Below are 12105 nucleotides of genomic sequence, written 5' to 3' on the forward strand. Positions count from 1 at the left end.
GTGTGTGACCGCTGTGGGCTCGGGGCCGTGCCGTGTGTGTGACGCGCTGTGGGCTCAGGGCCGGGGCTGTGCCGTGACGGTGTGTGACCGCTGTGGGCTCAGGGCCGGGGCTTACGATGACAGTGTGTGACGCGCTGTGGGCTCGGGGCCGGGGCTTACGATGACAGTGTGTGACGCGCTGTGGGCTCGGGGCGGGGCGGGGCGGCGGGTCCCGCACTCCTCCCGCCATGCGCCGGGCGATGCCGCCGCTCCGCGCCCTGCGCGGGGCCGCCCGGGGGCTCTGCGGGTTCGGCGCGGGGAGCGGGGGGACAGCGGTGAGAGGGGACGGAGCGGGGACGGGGCGATGAGAGGGGACAGCGGGGGGACCGGGGCGGGCGGGAGGGACCCGCCGCTCCAGCCCCCGGGAGGAGACCGAGCGAAACCGAAAGGGGTGCGGGGTGTGGGGTGCGGAGAGCGCGGCCGGGCCGCCGCAGTGCCCGGGGCCCTGGGATGCCCCCAGGACCGTCGCTCGCCGGGGACGCTGTGACGGGTTCCCGGGCAGTGCCGAGCAGAACTCCCGTCCTAAGGACTGCTCCGTGGTGGTACAGTGGGAGCAAGGGAAAGTCGTTCCGACTCCATCCGTCCCCTTCGTTGTGCAGCGGGGCAGAGCTCTCCTGTCCCGGGCAGAGTGTTTCGTTAGGGTCAAAAGGAAAAAAAAGCTGTTGAGTTCATTATTTCCCTGCTGGATGTATGCTCAGTTCCTTCCTTACTGGTTCTTTCCTTCTGGTATGCTTAACAAAATACTTTCTTTTGCTAGTGTTATTCACTGCAAAATTCCTATTTGTAATCTGTTGTTTGTACCTCTGTTATTTTTACATAGCAAAATGAACGCGAAGAACCACGTCAATTGCAAAACTATTCCGATACCACTTCAGTTTCAGCAGTTTCAGATGCCAGTCCCCAAAGCCTGAGGAAACTGCTGTACATTCAGCAGCAACTTTTAGCAGCATTTCTGCAGCAGTTGGGTTGTTTCTAAGATACCATTCCTGAAACGGGTGCCGACAACGTGGAGACAAGGGCTGCAGGGGTTTTGTTTTAAAATAGAGGCTGATGATTCTATAGAGGAGGAAAGAGAAGGCTTCAGGGGGAGTTTTTGCGTGTAAAGCTGGACAGCAAACCCAGCCTAATGTAAATCAATGATAATCAATATATTTACAGCGTTGGCTTTATTAAACTGGGCTCAGCCTCGTGGGTTTGCAGCGGTTGGAGTGCTGGGTTTGGAAGGGGCAGCAGTGGGAGCCGTGCCAGCTGTGCAGGCAGCGGCATCTCCGTTCCCAGCGGTGACGGTGGTGACTGTGCTGTACCAGCTGCAGGAAAAATGCAGCCGGTGAATAATTGATGGGGAACAAAGTGCTGCTTAAATAGGCAAAACGCCCTTCTCCCTGCGTAGGGAACACGGTGGGCTGGGTGGGACAGCTCCAATAGCGAAGGCTGTCCCGCTGCGGTGCCTGGAGTCGTTTCTGTGCCTGTTCTCATTGTGCTCCGTCTCGGCGCTTAATTGCTCTTTCCCTCTTCATCAAATAATGACAGAGGGAATCATAAATCCCAAGAGTTTTGGATTCCAATTTAGGCTTGGGAGAGAAATGAAGTGATAATTTTTTTTCTGTCGTTTTCCAACGTGATTCATTAATGGTTTCATTGCTCAACAGTCCTCTCTCTGTCTCTGCTCCCTGGGCTTATCAGCAGCTCATCTTTCTTACCCCTCCTTAGCCTCATTTTATTTTCCTGAACTCATGAAGTCCAGCTCTTATTTCCTCAAAGGCAGACAGGGGGACACATTTAAGTGACTCAAGCAGCACCTTTGTCTGAGGAGGTGTTAACTTTACCAATAGGCATTAGTCTGCTGTATGTAAAACTAAGAATCAACTGGAGCCATGTGGAGAGAGCACAGCAGTTATCTGGCTGTAATTGAACCTACTGTGGAACAGAAAAGTGCAGCTGAGAGCTGGGACAGTTTTAGTATCTAAACCTTGTAAGGGAGAACTCAAGTTCAAGACCTACCTACTGCTGAAATACTGACTGTTGTGTATTTTGCTAGTGTTCAAGGGGGGGTCAGATCAGTCAAAAGTGGGACTCACTGGCACAGCAGCAGGTATTTTGTACCTCTTCTGATCAGTTTGACTTCATTTTTGATCTGAAACATTCTGGAACTATTTGTAAGGCAAGGTAGAGCTCATGAGGCTGTATGCATAAGGCAGAGGGAGCTGTGCTCCTTGTGTCACAGTGGGTATTTTAGCATGTGAATGCGTCTTTAAGGCATGTTACAATGTGCAGAGTTAAAGATCCCTTGCTCTCAGGTGTCTGTTCTCGTTGGGCTGTAGCTGCTGAAAGCTCCATCAAACGTGTGTAAGTACAGGCAGAACTAATGTGCTCTTTGTTTTCCACTCCTGACAGCTCAGTGCACTGCCATCCTTTGGGTTCCTGTTTGACATCGACGGGGTGCTGGTGCGAGGAAAGACTCCGATTCCTGCTGCCAGAACAGCCTTTCGAAAGCTTGTGAACTCTCAGGGACAGTTCTTGGTGCCTGTGGTGTTTGTCACCAATGCAGGGAATTGCCTTCGCCAGAAAAAAGCCGACCAGTTGTCTCATCTGCTGGGAGTCCCAGTGAGTCCCTTAAATCCCATTTATTTAATTATTACATTGAATGTGTCAAATGTATTATCTTCCATTAAATGCTGCTCAGTTAATCAGGTCTGGTTTTTCCTTAAGCCCCCTGAAATGCTTTGCTGGACGTATTAGAGAGTAAAAAATGCTGTCCAAAGCTAATGGCATTTCCTTTGGTAAAGGTACTGATTTTTCCAATGATAAAGCTAAAGTTAACAGTATTTCTCTGCAAAGATGATAGGTAGTGATTCATAAGAGCATCCTTCCAGGATAATGATCTTAAAGGTTTATACCTATCCTGTGGAAGGAGTGGGGATATGTAAAATAAAAGGTGATTTCTGATACAATTAGATCAGTGCTGTAGTTTAACAAAGGGCCCACAGTTGGAACTAGAGCAGTTCTGATTCTTCTTCCCTGTTTGTTTTCCAAATTGGGTGATTCTGTAAAACTAAGAGAGGAAACCTTGTGCTCATGTTGAATAGAGTAATTCTGGAAGCTGAAAGGGGTCTGTGCATGACAATGCAGTAATGTATTTTTTTGTAATGTATTTATGCAGCAATGTATTTTTGTCTGCCATATTATCAATAGGTCCCTTGTGAAACTTTAGAGAAAATGTTGTGACAGGGGTTTAGGTCCATCTGTATGATGTGGGGGTTTAGGTACATCTGTGTGATTGTTTTGCAATTCCTAGACTTTATCACATCCGTTAATTGAATCTTTGTATAAATGACTTCCCTGAAAATCAAAACCAACAGACTGGTTTTGTTTTTGAATCCCAACCAGATTTCCCAGGATCAGGTGATGATGTCACACAGTCCCCTGCGGATGTTCAAGCGTTATCATGAGAAATGTGTCCTGGTGTCTGGACAAGGACCACTTCTTGATATTGCTCAAGAGTATCTTTAAAAAAAATAAACAACAGCTTTTAGTCAGAGTGGTTTCCTTACTCAAGGTCAGGGGATCCTGTGGATCAAGTGAAGACCAAATATCTCAACCCTTCAAATACAGCAATAAGCAGTAAATGGTAGTCCTTACTATGATGTCAGATTTATGTTGTGAATGTGCTTGGTGTGCTGGTATTTGCTTCACTTTGTTCTGTCTTTTTTGAGTGAGGAAAAAGGAGAAAGAATTTTTTAATTCATATGCAAATGACACTTTAGCACACAGGGTTTGTGCTCCCTTGAGGAGGAGAGCCTGACATTCTGTCTGTTATTTATCACACTGACTTTTACCTCAGTGCTTAAGATTTGCTTGTAAGCATGTCTTTGTAACCAACATCTGGTGTAAAATTACACTTGAATATTTTTGCCACTTCTATACTAGCTACCCAAAACAACTTGAATTATGTTGATATAATGGTGGTATCAAAGTTTCAAACATAATCTTTGCTCATGCTTCCGGTTAGTCCCTTCTACACTTCTTCCTTTATTGAGATTTTAATTGAAGTTGGTGTAAATCATAAGTTGTAAAAAATGTATATGCAGATTTTAAGTATAAGCTCTATTTCAAAGACAAAGATGAGAAAAAGGTATTGAAGGAACATTCCAGTTAACTGTCAAAATCCATTAGGCTTTGCTAAGAGACAAGTGTGTTATAAGGCTGAATACAAACCAGAAAAACCTTGGTCTCCTGTTTGTCTGTAATGGGATGATCATCTTTTTGTCTCACAGAGAAAAAAGTCAGTCTTTGATGGTGCTTTCATTCCTAGCTGATTTGCTTTACCAGATAAACTGCCTGTGTTCAAGTTGTTAAAATGGAGTTATGGATTTTAAAAATCCTTTCCTATAAGAAGCTCTTTGTCCTTAACTGGTGTTTCCAGCCTTGGTTTCTGTCAGCCCATCACCATTGAGACTCTGCGGGAGAAACACCCGCTCTTGGATGCAGTTGACCATGACAGAAGACCCAACGTTCTGGTGAGTGTATATATTTGTTTTAAAGCTCTTTATTTGCTCATTGCATGACATTCTATAATAGGGGTCAGTATTTAACTACCAAGCTAATGCTGCTGTTCTTACATGGTGTTTTATCTTTGCATTTCTGCTTCCTTATTTGTTTTATTACAACATTTTCAAGAACAAATCCATAGACTTTTTTCTCTCAGTGGTAATTCTTTAACCCAGTCTTCGATATTGTAACTTACTGCTGTGGGAAAACTTACAGTCTAATACAGATACCTAATTCAAAATCGGTCTTGGAAAGCTGATTAGCTTCTTCAGATGTGTAGAAGATAACACAAGCGTTTTCCTTCAGTATGGGATTGTGTTGGTATTGGTTCTAGGCTGTGAGGTTGCTTCAATTGTAAATTAATGCTTTGCAGATAATTTATTTACCTGCAAAGGACTCCCTTTCTTGTTTATACCAAATATATTTAATGTATACAGTATGTACAATATGGTTTCAACTGAATTGTGCCGAATTTCCAAGAGAAGTGAATTCATCCACAGTAAATCCCTGTGTGAACTGGGCATGGTCGGGGCAGTGGATTTGCCCCATGTGAAGCCAAGATATTCCCTGTGGCTCCCAGAATCCAAAACTCAGGTGTATCACCTTTGGCCGTGCTTCTCAACCCTGCTGGTGGGGAAGCTCAGGAACCTGTTAATGTGTTTGTCACCACGGAGAGTAAATAATGAAGTGCAAACTCCTAGTTGTGTAGCAAATACATTACATGTTATACAATGCATTTTTCTTTATTAGCAGTGTTAAAGAAATACACCTTAAAAACTATAATACCAATGTCTTGATAATACTAAAGGCCTCTTACTCCTGTAGAATATTAAACATCCACATTTTCACACACAAGTAAATCAAACAAGTGGAGTTTTCAGGCTTTCCAGAGGCAGTTCAGAAGAAGCAGGAGGCTGGTGCATGTAGAGCACTCTGACATGTCTGCTGTCTGTGTGCACGAGGTTTCACTTCACAATGGAGATACAAGTTTCTAAGTGAACTGACATCAGGTATCTACCAAAACAGAGAGAGTATTTCCTGTCAGTGCTGCAGAAGGCAGCTGTGGGAGCTATATTTGAATTTGTTCTGCTAAAAATAGTAGTAGATGTTTAATCTTGTAGAAAACTTTCACTCTTTTCTTATTGCAGTCCCCCTCTGCTGTGGAGCTTCCCAAGATTGAGGGTCAGTTACCTTTATTTGACTTGAAACTATCCATTAATAGATGAAATATCTTAATTGTGCTTTATAATCAGAAATTATTTTTAGATTGTTGGGCACTTCAGAAATTTGTTTGAGACACTCATAAGATTTCCTTGTTGATGACATCTGTCATTCATTTGGAATGCATCATGTGTGGTAAAGCTGGTTTTTAATGTGTACAGTTTTCAGCCATGTGTTTTCGAAGTTTCAAAGCTACCTGAGGTCTCCTTTCCTTTTCATCTGCCTTTAACGGGCTATTGGTGCCTTCCTGTCCAAACTGAGGAATGAATTGACATGTGCAGCAATAATTGGTCTAGTCCTCACACGCAGTCAGGATGGTCACTGCAGAGCTGCAGTATGAGAAGCACCTTGTTTCAGCACGTTGTGTACACTCCCATCTGAACTACGGGAAAGTAGAAACTGGACCTTGGGATTTAAAAAAATCCATGTCAGATTATTGCTGGAGGCACGAAAAATGTTTAAAAACAACATTCAGATTTTGTTCTAAGATGAACAAAATAACATCTCTGATGGATTACTTAAACACTGTATGTAAACATAGAATTTACAAAGGTGTGGAAGACTTAGAAATACAATTTAAAAGTTAATATTTTGGGGTGCTCTGGAGAAACTTAGTCAATAAAAAAAATCAAATTCCTAAACCTGTAGGTTTTGCAGTGGGGTCTTGTTGCTTCTGAGATTTTCTGTGAATGGATGGGTATGTGATATATTAAATATTAAGATCTAAATTAAAGTTAATGTGAGTGTTTGATCAGTCTCTTTAGACCACTTGTGTGCCCTCTTAGCAATTCCATGACTCTGTTTTGTAATTCTGGTTCTCACAGCTGTGGTGTTGTTTGGGGAGCCAGTCAGATGGGAAACCAGCCTGCAGTTGATAATAGATGTTTTGCTGACCAGTGGCTATCCTGGAAATCCCTATCACCATGAAAACTACCCTCACATTCCTGTGCTTGCCTGTAACATGGATCTCATGTGGGTAGCTGAGGCACAGTCTCCAAGGTGAGTAATTTATAACGTGTATATTGTGATATATTTGAGGTTTCCTCATTTCTCCAGTAAAATTCAGAGTCAACACTTGAATACCAAATGCCTGGTGCAGCTTCACAGAAGGTCTTGGCTCTGAATGCAAAGTCTCTACACTTTCAGCTAATGCTGCCTTATTGCTATGTGCATTATTGCATCCAGGAAACCAGTTACTCAAGAGAAAAACTGCTTTTAAGCTCTAAACCCTTTTGTTTTCTCACTCCCACAAGAGTGGGGAAAGAGAGGTTTTTGCCTCAGGGTCTCAGAGTCTTAGTTCAGAGGGAAAAATGAAAAAATTATCAAGGCAAATTGTTTCATTTCATTAGGTCCTTTGGAATTTCTCTTTTCCACCCTACATTCCTGGTAGGGTTAAGAGCTGACCCTGCTGTTGAAAGCGGTGAGTGGTTTTGAGCTGAGGACAATGCAGTGAGCTCCTTAAGGAACATAAGAGAAACCAGCAGAACACTCAGAACAAGGTGGCATAACCTCTGATAGTGATTTTGTTTGATTTTGCTTTCAACAGAAGGTAGTTCTTTAATAGTCTTGTTTCCCCTCCCTTCCTCTCAGTCTATAGTTTGAACATAATCTGAAATAGAAACTTGTTATTGTGATTTGATTGCTGCCTCAATCCTGGGTCAAAGATCTTGTCAGATATCCTTCCTTGGAAGCAAAGGCTTTTTCTAATTAGCACATTGGCAGAATATGTGTGTGTGATAGTTTCCCACTAGAGCAAGGCAGCCAGGACATCTACAGTGAGCAGTTTTACAACGAGATAAACCTGTTGTGCCATTCCAATAACGTGGGGGTTTTGTTGTTCGGCAAATAAGCACATTATTTCCAGTGAAACAGCTGCAGAAATGTTGCATGATGAGGGAAATTTGATAGCTGTAGGATATGATTTATTCCTAAAAAACCTCAGTTTGGTTTTTTTTATCCATACTTGATTTGATTTGTCTTTCCGTCTCTGTAGGTTTGGGCACGGGACGTTCCTGGTTTGTTTGGAGAACATTTACAAGAAGATCACTGGCAGGGAGCTGAAGTACGAGGCGCTGATGGGCAAGCCCAGCCCGCTGACATACCAGTATGCCGAGCAGCTGCTGCGGGCCCAGGCCCTGCACCGGCCCTGGCACCGGCCCATCCACACCCTCTACGCCGTGGGGTAAGGGCTGCTCAGCTGACCACGGGAAACCAGTGACACAGAAACGCCATCCAAGAAAAATACCCAACTCTTCACCAGCTTGTTTCTCACACCACTGGGACCACCCAATGGTCTTGGTGCTGTGGTGTATCGTTTCTGTTTCTAATCTTAAGAATTAATAGCACTTTGCTCTTCTTATGTGCAATTTCTGTAGAAGCACAAAAAGGGGTTTATATGAAACTAAGATTTCTCCAGATTATTTATTTAATTATTTATTTCTGTCATAGGCTGTGTAAATCTAAGAAAAAGGATTCACCTGGGTACTTGTTTTATTAGGTTTACTGGTATAACACCAACTGGCTTTCAGTAAATGACAGTTGTTAGAGAATGTAGAGCTTGAATTTATCTGTGAGGTCATTAAGCTTGGTCATGTGCTACTGCCTGTGCTGTCACATCATAGAATCCTTTTCATAGAAAGGGATAAAGCTGTATTGTATAAAAGACTGTTCCAGAAGCTCCAAGATGTTTGGAAATATAATAAGCTCATTCATGCACTGTTCATACCTATCCTTGATTTTCCCTCCCCCTGCTCCAATCTGTAGTTTCAGCCTGGAGAGTGACTCATTTGTATCATGTCACCCTCAGTGACAATTGTGTAGTAAAATAGCTGTGGGATATGGATTTCTCCTTGTGCATAACTCCCCATGAAGTTGTTAAAGTATAAATTAAACTGTAAACTGAAACTGTACCAACGTCTTTCATACATGGACATGTGACAGGTAGGCCTGCCCTGCTGAGCGAGCTTCCTTCTGTTTGCAGAGACAACCTCATGACGGATGTCTATGGTGCCAACCTTTACAACCGCTACCTTGAAGAGAACTCCAGGAAAGGCTCCAAGTCGCGCGTTCAGGCCCAGGTTTCCGGTGGCAGAGGCTCTGCTGCACTCTCTCAGGACAATGACATGGACCACGGCTGGGAGAACCAGCTGGCACCTGCAGCTGCTGCCCACTGCAGGTCTGTGCTGGTTTGTACTGGGGTGTACAACCCCCACAGCGAGGTGCCCTTGGAGACCAGCGACAGCATCACGGAAGCCGTGTTCCATGGCCACAGAGATTTTAGGTTTGATCCTGGTTTAGTAGAACCAGATCATATTGTACCGGATGTTGATGCTGCTGTAGACCTGGTCTTTCAGCTGGAGAACTTCGCACCTAATTGAGGTGATGTGATTTCTTAAGGACCACTCAGTGCTGTGCTTTTCTTTCCAAAAAACAAGCTGTGCTTTACAACAGCACCACAAACTGCTGCCTTCTAAAATTTTTTAACTTCTACACTAATGCAGTCTTACCTTAGGTATGCTTATTAGTAGTATATATATATATATATTAGTATGTTTAAGTATATTAAATATCAATAATGCTTTTTATAGTACTTCAAAATATGTTATTTTTGGCTTTAGTTGCCCTTTATTGTCCTCTTATATTTGGTATTTTAATAGCAATATTTCATAGTAGGCTGTTCATGTTACTGGTACTTTAATTCCCCCATGACAGTATCTTGTTTGGTTTTCTGGAAAATTTAGCCTGTAGGTATGTGGGATCTTCAGGGTATCACAGCAGGGTTTGTTGGGATCAGCCTCTCAATTTCAAATGGGCTGGTACAGCACAACACGTGTTACTGCTGGGTCTTCTGCATGTAAGGGGTGCTCTCCTAAATTAGAGTGGAGTTCAAGTCTGTTCTGCTGGGGACTTGCTCACATATAACTCTGCTGCTGCCTTTCTTTCTGTTTGCTTTCCCATGTGTCTGGAGTTGCTATTTCTTCTCTCTGATGTGTAAAGCCTTAATAGAACTGCCTATGGAGGTTGGGGAAGGCTGACTTGGTACCACCGTGTTGGAACTCCAACTGAGCACAGTCCTGTCTTTGCCTTTTTATCTGCACATTTTTTTTTGAGGAATTGAGGATCTTAGAAAGCTTTAGCAATTTTATTTTAGGTGTTTTCTGTGAGTTGGACTTTACCACTGAATGAATGACTACTGCTTGGCCAAAAAGTGCCTCATAATTTACTTGAAGCCTCATACCACTGTGGTAGTTATCTGGCCTTTAGTGTAATATATTTCATCTTGTGTCCATGTTATATGTTGTTTGATTCATGGATTTTATAGTTGTTCATTTAAAAAAAAAAAAGTAATTTAATTTATGTTATTTTTGTAAAATACTTCTAAGTGTTTTCATCCAAGACATGTCTTTGAAAATATTTCTGTACTAATAAGCATTGACAGACAGATGGTGGCACAGGGTGAAATGACTTCCTGGCCAACTTCTTCACTGCTTATTATCCCAATAGCAACATCAGAAAACTCACACCACGAAGAGAACACAGCTGCTATGGGAGTCACATTTTGGTGTGTTTTCCCTGTTTCCAAACCACCGTAATCCCCCTCTCCACTGTCAGGATTTTTGATTTATCACTTGTAGTGTTTTGTAAGTAGCTTTCAACGTATCTCGCTGGATGCATTTTAAGAACACTGCTCTAAATGTTTATTTCCTGTTTCTTCATTGGAAAAGTATTTACAGCAGCACATTCTTGCCTTTTCATTGGTACAATAAACAGATATCTCCTATTTCTTTAGCACTTTCTGTAATACACCAAGTATTTGCAAAGTATGCCAAATCTTTCTGAGTAATGACTGTACTTTTGTAACATGTCAGGATGATTTGAAGTTGTATTGTTTCAGTACTAAAGCATGTTGCAGACCTCTAACTAGTAAGAGAATCGGTGAAGCGAGGAATAAAAATGTTGGAAATGTCTTTAATGTGATTGTTTGTATGAAGGTATGACTGAGCCGCAGGAGTGAAGGATCTGCAGCTGGATCACCACAAAAAGAAATAGGCAGTTGTTGCCACAGGTGATAGACAAAATAGATTAATATATATGGGTATTGCTATAAAACAAGAGAAATGTGAGTGTAGCATAACTTGTGTTATACCAGGAGGCTTAGCAAAGATTTTGGTGACGTGTCCTGAAAAATAATTTTTTAATCAAGGATTTGAAGTATAGTGAGTTGTCATTGAAAAAAAGTACCATAAAACAGTGCATCAGAACTACCACTGTAATTTCTAACATTTCCTGCCATGGTAGTTTAAAATGAAATGTAGTGATTCTTCGTTAGTAACAAGCTAAGATGTGGAAATACTTAGAAGAAATCTCAATCTGTAGTATTGAAAAGGTGGATTTTTTCGGAGTTCTTAAGTAAAACAGCTTAGTATAATGTTCTTTGCAATTATTCAGCTAAGAGTGAGATGAATTCATATTATCTTAGGTAAGGAAAAGAGTAAGACCTTGTCTTAACATTTTCTCTCCTTTCCTTGACTGTCTTCTTACTTGGATTTTCACTTAACCTTCTTTAACGTTTATTTCAGTTTTGACATTTACCTCTTTGAAACAGAGAGTGTTTCCCACATGTTCTGTTCAGTGCATTTCAGTCAGAACACAGGGGAGCTACTGGATGTTACAATACTTCTTTCAAGTTTAAATTGTTCTATTGAAACACCTAAAGTGACCAGGATGCGCAGAAGGCAATCACTGAAATCACTTTTAAAAACACTTCTGAGGATCTTGCAGAAGTTTCTTGTAAGTATGACTTGTGCTTTGTGAGTAGTGTGTTTATTCTTGATACCTTTTGTTCTGTTAAAAACAAAAAACATCTCAAAACCAACCTTAGAAAATACATCCTGTAATTATTTTGGCTAATACAAAAGGTAGAGGATTTTAAACTAGTCATGTATTGTCTTCAGTAACACATATTTTTCTTTAGAAACCTTTTTCAATTGAAGGTATTGTATTGAGGAACGTATGAGAAATTTTAAGAAAAACAAATTTTCAGATACCTCCTCTTTGACATAAAAAACCCCCCAAGTTGCATTTCAAATTAATCATGTCAAAATTCAATACTTGTTATGAAAGGAATAATCTATTTGCAGTACATTCTACATTTATAAAATCAGTGTACACCTGTTGATGTGTTATGGGATAATCTTTTTAAAATGTAGGTTTTTTTAGTTAGGGGTCATATCCAGGCAGCTTGTCTTAAAGATGTGAGTAATTCACGGTAATCTGTTGCAGTGTTTTGTAGTAATT

General features: G+C 41.8%; 1 protein-coding gene across 1 annotated transcript; it reads left to right on the forward strand.

Annotated features, from left to right (window-relative positions):
- The first annotated feature begins 227 nt into the window (after positions 1–227).
- LOC108506105 (cat eye syndrome critical region protein 5-like) lies at positions 228–10775 on the forward strand. Its single transcript, XM_017832744.1, has 8 exons — positions 228–314; positions 2434–2643; positions 3427–3539; positions 4463–4556; positions 5736–5769; positions 6633–6807; positions 7802–7990; positions 8789–10775. The coding sequence occupies exons 1-8, from the start codon at positions 228–230 to the stop codon at positions 9183–9185; spliced, it is 1299 nt and encodes a 432-aa protein (XP_017688233.1). The 3' UTR covers positions 9186–10775.
- The last annotated feature ends 1330 nt before the right edge of the window (positions 10776–12105 follow it).

This window comes from Lepidothrix coronata, unplaced genomic scaffold, assembly GCF_001604755.1.
Source record: "Lepidothrix coronata isolate B3197 unplaced genomic scaffold, Lepidothrix_coronata-1.0 Scaffold205, whole genome shotgun sequence".
NCBI classification, from domain to species: domain Eukaryota; kingdom Metazoa; phylum Chordata; class Aves; order Passeriformes; family Pipridae; genus Lepidothrix; species Lepidothrix coronata.

Coding starts and splice junctions, on each gene's coding strand:
- LOC108506105 (XM_017832744.1), top strand. CDS start 228: ATGCGCCGGGCGATGCCGCCGCTCCGCGCCCTGCGCGGGGCCGCCCGG. Junction 315..2,433: donor CGGGGAGCGGGGGGACAGCG/GTGAGAGGGGAC, acceptor CACTCCTGACAG/CTCAGTGCACTGCCATCCTT. Junction 5,770..6,632: donor GGAGCTTCCCAAGATTGAGG/GTCAGTTACCTT, acceptor TGGTTCTCACAG/CTGTGGTGTTGTTTGGGGAG.